The sequence below is a fragment of the Scylla paramamosain genome, chromosome 29, assembly GCF_035594125.1.
Source record: "Scylla paramamosain isolate STU-SP2022 chromosome 29, ASM3559412v1, whole genome shotgun sequence".
NCBI lineage: Eukaryota > Metazoa > Arthropoda > Malacostraca > Decapoda > Portunidae > Scylla > Scylla paramamosain.
In genome coordinates this window covers 3,362,259-3,369,444 of record NC_087179.1, presented here as the reverse complement: position 1 = coordinate 3,369,444, position 7,186 = coordinate 3,362,259, and the positions used below count along the sequence as shown (strand labels likewise).

General features: G+C 40.9%; 1 protein-coding gene across 6 annotated transcripts in view; it reads left to right on the top strand.

Moving 5' to 3' along the window:
* The window catches only part of LOC135115178 (glycosaminoglycan xylosylkinase-like), a 183,227-nt gene extending 176,153 nt beyond the window's left edge, over positions 1-7,074 (top strand). For 5 of the 6 annotated variants that reach the window (XM_064031681.1, XM_064031678.1, XM_064031679.1 and 2 more), the window contains one exon: positions 5,211-7,074. In XM_064031681.1, the coding sequence (XP_063887751.1) occupies positions 5,211-5,418 (208 nt within the window). In that variant the 3' untranslated portion in view covers positions 5,419-7,074. The remainder of the gene's footprint in view (positions 1-5,210) is intronic. The other variant, XR_010275840.1, reaches the window with a different exon arrangement.
* The last annotated feature ends 112 nt before the right edge of the window (positions 7,075-7,186 follow it).

The window sequence follows — 7,186 nt, the reverse complement described above, 5'->3', positions numbered from 1 at the left end:
CGGTAACCAAGGTTCCACTGTATGTTCTCATATGCACCACTCACACCATCATACACATGGGTGCTTTAGCTATCAGAAGAGCTTACTTAAACACAACAGCAAATAGTTGTGTTGCTCCAGCACTGTTTTTTAACTTGCCACATGCTAATACCTTTTGTAAAGTGCTGAGAGATCAGGTAACTTTTTCGGAATGAAACTATTTTACAAGTGCTAAAACATCAGATTTTCTGAAACATTGGATGCTGAAAGATGAGATTTTTGCTGCATATGGGGCCTGCCTTAGTACAGTGATAGTGTGATGGAGGGTCAGTGTGCCCTCAGGCATGCAGGTTCTAATCATGGCCACAGTATGAGATTAGCAAGGTAATTCACTAGGGTACGAGTTTCCAAGTGCCAAAACCAAAACCTTCCACTAGGGAATACACTCATACCTCGGTACTGTGGATCTTGCTTTATCAGATTTTGGAAACAGCAGTCAAAATCTGGATCAGCCTACTAAATCTGGAAGTTCTGCATGCTATAGGTGGAGTTGTAACAACTCTGGACATGAGACATTGCTTCGAGAACTGACTGCTTGTTGTAAGTGGTCAGTTTGTTTACATCAGTGTAACAACATTTTTTTTTTTTTTTATGTAGGAAGGATACTGGCCAAGGGCAACAAAAATCTAATAAAAAAAATGCCCACTGAAATGCCATTCCCATAAAAGGGTCAAAGCAGTGGTCAAAAATTGGTGGATAAGTGTCTTGAAACCTCCCTCTTGAAGGAATTCAAGTCATAGGAAGGTGGAAATATAGAAGCAGGCAGGGAGTTCCAGAGTTTATCAGAGAAAGGGATGAATGATTGAGAATACTGGTTAACTCTTGCATTAGAGAGGTGGACAGAATAGGGGTGAGAGAAAGAAGAAAGTCTTGTGCAGCAAGGCTGCAGAAGGATGGGAGGCATGCAGTTAGCAAGATCAGAAGAGCAGTTGGCATGAAAATAGCGGTAGAAGACAGCTAGATATGCAACATTGTGGCGGTGAGAGAGGGGCTGAAGACAGTCAGTTAGAGGAGAGGAGTTGATGAGACGAAAAACTTTTGATTCCACCCTGTCTAGAAGAGCAGTATGAGTGGAACCCCCCCAGGCATGTGAAGCATACTCCATACATGGACGGATAAGGCCCTTGTAGAGAGTTAGCAGCTGGGGGGTTGAGAAAAACTGGCGGAGACGTCTCAGAACACCTAACTTCATAGAAGCTGTTTTAGCTAGAGATGAGATGTGAAGTTTCCAGTTCAGATTATAAGTAAAGGACAGACCGAGGATGTTCAGTGTAGAAGAGGGGGACAGTTGAGTGTCATTGAAGAAGAGGGGATAGTTGTCTGGAAGGTTGTGTCGAGTTGATAGATGGAGGAATTGAGTTTTTGAGGCATTGAACAATACCAAGTTTGCTCTGCCCCAATCAGAAATTTTAGAAAGATCAGAAGTCAGGCGTTCTGGGGCTTCCCTGCGTGATATGTTTACCTCCTGAAGGGTTGGACATCTATGAAAAGACGTGGAAAAGTGTAGGGTGGTATCATCAGTGTAGGAGTGGATAGGACAAGAAGTTTGGTTTAGAAGATCATTAATGAATAATAAGAAGAGAGTGGGTGACAGGACAGAACCCTGAGGAACACCACTGTTAATAGATTTAGGAGAAGAACAGTGACCGTCTACCACAGCAGCAATAGAACGGTCAGAAAGGAAACTTGAGATGAAGTTACAGAGAGAAGGATAGAAACCGTAGGAGGGTAGTTTGGAAATCAAAGCTTTGTGCCAGACTCTATCAAAGGCTTTTGATATGTCTAAGGCAACAGCAAAAGTTTCACCAAAGTCTCTAAAAGAGGATGACCAAGACTCAGTAAGGAAAGCCAGAAGATCACCAGTAGAGTGGCCTTGATGGAACCCATACTGGCGATCAGATAGAATGTTGTGAAGTGATAGATGTTTAAGAATCTTCATGTTGAAGATAGATTCAAAAACTTTAGATAAGCAGGAAATTAAAGCAGTAGGACAGTATTTTGAGGGATTAGAGCGGTCACCCTTTTTAGGAACAGGTTAAATGTAGGCAAACTTCCAGCAAGAAGGAAAGGTAGATGTTGACAGACAGAGCTGAAAGAGTTTGACTAGGCAAGGTGCAAGCACGGAGGCACAGTTTCGGAGAACAATAGGAGGGACCCCATCAGGTCCATAAGCCTTCCGAGGGTTTAGGCCAGCAAGGGCATGGAAAACATCATTGCGAAGAATTTTAATATGTGGCATGAAGTAGTCAGAGGGTGGAGGAGAGGGAGGAACAAGCCCAGAATCATCCAAGGTAGAGTTTTTAGCAAAGGTTTGAGCAAAGAGTTCAGCTTTAGAAATAGATGTGATAGCAGTGGTGCCATCTGGTTGAAGTAGAGGAGGGAAAGAAGAAGCAAAGTTATTGGAGATATTTTTGGCTAGATGCCAGAAATCACGAGGGAAGTTAGATCTTGAAAGGTTTTGACATTTTCTGTTAATGAAGGAGTTTTTGGCTAGTTGGAGAACAGACTTGGCATGGTTCTGGGCAGAAATATAAAGTGTATGAGATTCTGGTGATGGAAGGCTTAAGTACCTTTTGTGGGCCACCTCTCTATCATGTATAGCACGAGAACAAGCTGTGTTAAACCAAGGTTTAGAAGGTTTAGGATGAGAAAAAGAGTGAGGAATGTACGCCTCCATGCCAGACACTATCACCTCTGTTATGCGCTCAGCACACAAAGACGGGTCTCTGACACGGAAGCAGTAGTCATTCCAAGGAAAATCAGCAAAATACCTCCTCATGTCCCCCCAATTAGCAGAGGCAAAACGCCAGAGGCACCTTCGCTTAGGGGGATTCTGAGGAGGGATTGGAGTGATAGGACAAGATAAAGATATGAGATTGTGATTGGAGGAGCCCAACGGAGAAGAAAGGGTGACAGCATAAGCAGAAGAATTAGAGGTCAGGAAAAGGTCAAGAATGTTGGGCATATCTCCAAGTGTAGCTCATTGCTCCATTGTTTTTGTCTTTTTATGTGTTGTATTTGAATTATCATAATCTTTATAACCAAGCCATCTGGAGGAAAATTAGAAAAGACAGCTAGTGAATGACCTTGATGTAATGCGCTCTCTCTCTCTCTCTCTCTCTCTCTCTCTCTCTCTCTCTCTCTCTCTCTCTCTCTCTCTGTGTGTGTGTGTTTGTGTGTGTGTGTATTTACCTAGTTTTTTATCTAGTTGTGCTTTATGGGAAAAGAGCTATGCTCGTGCTGTCCCATCACCATATCTTTTAATATCCAACTTAGCCTTGAATCCATGTATACTTTATGCATTTACTTTCTCCTCATCCAGATTGTTCCATATATCAATACTTCTGTATGGGAAACTATACTTATTGATGTCTCTTCTACAAGCACTTCTCTTCAGCCTCTTTCCATGTCCTCTAGTGTCCCATGTATCCCAGGCCATTAAGTCACTCCAGTCCACCTCCTCTACTCCCTCATATGCTTTATATATTGCAATCAAGTCTTCCCTTTCTCTCCTCTTTTTCAATGTTGGTAGATGTATCCTTGCCAGTCTCTCTTTATATGACAAGTTCCTGATACTTGGTACCATCTTCGTAGCTGCTCTCTGAACTCTCTCCAACTTCCTTATATCCATTTTCTTGTATGGTGACCACACTACTGCTGCATATTCTAGTTTAGGTCTTATCAGCAACACGATCATCTTCCTGACCATCTCTTCATCCATATATGCAAAGGCCTGCCTTATTCTTCTCAAGTTATAGGTTTCTCCTGTCATTTTTCTAATGTGTCTCTCCAGGGTCAGGTTCCCAGTCACTGTAACACTGAGATCCTTTTCCTCTTCTGCTCCACTCAACCTTACACCATTCAACACATAATTTCCTTTTACTTTTCTTGTTCTTTTTCCAAATTCTATTACTTTACACTTCTTTAAATTAAATTCCATTTCCCATCTATAACTCCACTCTTGATATCTTGTTCAGGTCTTCTTGTAACATTCCACAGTCCTCTGCACTCTCAACTTTCTTCAGCAACTTTGCATCATCTGCAAAAAGGCTCATGTAGCTGTTCACATTCTCCATCATTTATATAAACTGCAAACATGATTGGTGCAAGTACTGAGCCTTGGGGTACTGCACTTATGACTTCCCTCCATGATGATTTTTGGTCTTTTACCACCATTCTCATTTCTCCGTTTGTCAAGAAATTTTCCATCCATCTCAGCAGGCGCCCCCTTAGCCCACCATTATGCTTCAACTTCCAGAACAATTTCCTGTGTGGCACTTTATCAAAAGCCTTCTTCAGGTTTTAATAAACACAATCAGCCCATCCATCTCTTCCTTGCGTTGTGTGTGTGTGTGTGTGTGTGTGTTTGTTAACTTATGAGAGAGAGAGAGAGAGAGAGAGAGAGAGAGAGAGAGAGAGAGAGAGAGAGAGAGAGAGAGAGAGAGAGAGAGAGAGGTGCAGCACCGGCCACTGTTAAGGTCACTGAGAGCATTACATCAAGGTCATTCACCCACACCCACACATACCCAGTGGGTGTCAAGGTCATCCACTGGAGGTCACACAGCCACAATTCACATTCTCTCTCTCTCTCTCTCTATGTGTGTGTGTGTGTGTGTGTTAACTTATCTGAGAGAGAGAGAGAGAGAGAGAGAGAGAGAGAGAGAGAGAGAGAGCGAGCCCTGCGCCACTGTCCACTGTCAAGGTCACCTATTGGCCGTCACACAGTCATAGTTCCCCTCTCTCTCTCTCTCTCTCTCTCTCTCTCTCTCTCTCTCTCTCTCTCTCTCCCTCCTTATATGTTTGTTATATCTTGCTGTGCAGCTACTTTGTCTTCATTCGTCTCATCCATCGTCAGTGAGAACCTGTACTGATTTTTCTTATAAATAGGTATTTCAGCGGTAGTGTCAATATAATGCGGATCTTAGCACTTCATAGGTGCCTTTGGAACATAACCCTGTGAAAAACTGGGGTTTATGGTGTCGGTACCTATGGGCAATCAGCTTCATCAGACCAATGTTCCTCCCTTTTAATCCGTAGTACCAAGATATGAGTGTACTGTTGTAGCCCTCGTTCATCAGGAGAACCCAGACATTAAACTACAAAAACAATTCTTTCTTGTGAGGCCTAGGTTAATAATATTCTTCATTGCAAATTTTACATATTTCTACCAGACTACGGCAGACCACTTATGAACGTCTTCTGCTCCTGACTGGTGGTGGACTGTCCCTGGCAATGCAAGAGTTGCTCAACCTTGACCCCCTTGCACCTGTCCTGACTCGAGCTCACCTGTTAGCTCTCGACCGACGACTTTCCCATATTCTGGCTGCCCTTTCGTCCTGTCGTGAGCGGCTGGGTGGCTGGCACCAGGTCCTGTTTTAGGCACTTAGTACTGAGGAGCTCCAAAGAGATACATAGTGAAGGTGTGTGAACTGTATTTACCCACATGTTTATGTACTTGTTTGTGTTTGTAACAGCAGTGGGTCAAACTTACATAATATCCTAGCTTTTAATACCAAACTATTCTGTTCTCTTTAGATTGGTGTATACTATGTGGTCACACCACTTTCATTATGCATTCCTCTGAGTTCTTGCTTAATTTTGAGAATGGCATTTCTGCACATCTGCATGTTCTCAATGGTACAAGTCATCTATTCCTTTATTTCTTTTTATTTTTCATTTGTATTTGATAGTCATGTGTTTTTTTCAGATTTTTTGTAGCTTGGTTAATCATGACTTAGGTGATCTTTCTTCATATATTAAACTTTGGAGACTTTGTACCAATCCTGCACTTTTCACTTTTCTAGTTTATTAATATTGTGTTTTCACGTGAATTCCACCCTAATCCTTCATATTTGTGTGTAGATATTACAAAAGATATGGTTATTTTCCTTGTCCCTTCATCCTCATATGTGACAGCCACTCACATACTTGGCAATTATCTTTTATTTACATATGATCCTCTAATATTATTTTTTTTCTTATTCATCATTGCACTCAAATCTTTCTTTCTCCATATTTTCAGTATTTTATTATCAAACCTTTTCTTCCACTCCCTCTAAACTTGTTAGCTGCATACATATATATTTTTTCTATGTTTTTAGTCTAACTTATGTTTCCTTTAAAGGCTTAGATGATCAGCCCCTTGTATTCATGGAAGTTTGTTTGTTGCTCATCCTTGGTGGCACAGGCAGATTTTTAGACTTTTAGCAGATCTTCATGCTGCTTCTCAGAGTTTTCTGATGCAATTTCCATTGAAGATATGGATGATAAGAAGCATGTGAGTATTCTTTGGTCACTTACAGATAACTTAAGAAAATAGCCATCTTCCAGCAGAACTTGAACTCAGATCCCTAAGATCACCACATCCGAGTACTGACCACTATAAGGCAACCATCTCCCCTAAATTATTTCCAGAATTTTGGCCACAACACTTGTTAATAATACACATCTATAGTTTAGTTCTGCTTATTCATTTCTTTACTACAGTAAAAACTCATTTTAATAGAATAATTTAACCAAGGCCAATTCTAGTCAGTCCTATTTTCTGGTAAGTCAAACTTTCATTTTACAGCTCCTGATGTTGGTTAAAATGATGAACTTATTTTATAAAATAGAGGCTATTTTCAGTTAATCCTTCTGGATAACTTTATGCACACAAGACTTTTTGTGACTAAAAGATTATAAAGTATTCAGGATTAATACAGCCAAGTGGAGCAAAAGGAAAATGCATCTGAGAGCAAGGTGCGAATCCTATGAGTCGCACAAAATTACTCTCATATGCCTTCATGCAAGGCATGAGTTGTTAGTGGATGTTGCTACAACATTAGTGCTACCTCTATGAACTAACATGGAAGACTTTTTTGCTGTGGCTTCCACCAGATGTCTCATGGGGCATTGGGCCATTGACCTGAAAAAAGCCCCTAAATTATTTCCTCGACTTTCCTACATTCATGCAAAAAGCTATTCACCAAATTGTCAGTAAACACAACCAATGTACTCTGTAAACTTTGTAATAAAAAATGTAGGAGAAAACCATATTTGTTGTATTTTTCTGGAAACTAAACCAGATTGTTCAACCTTTTTAAAAAGTACTGCCTGGTCTCTGAAGATATTTAACATACATATGTCTTAAAAATGTATCCATTTC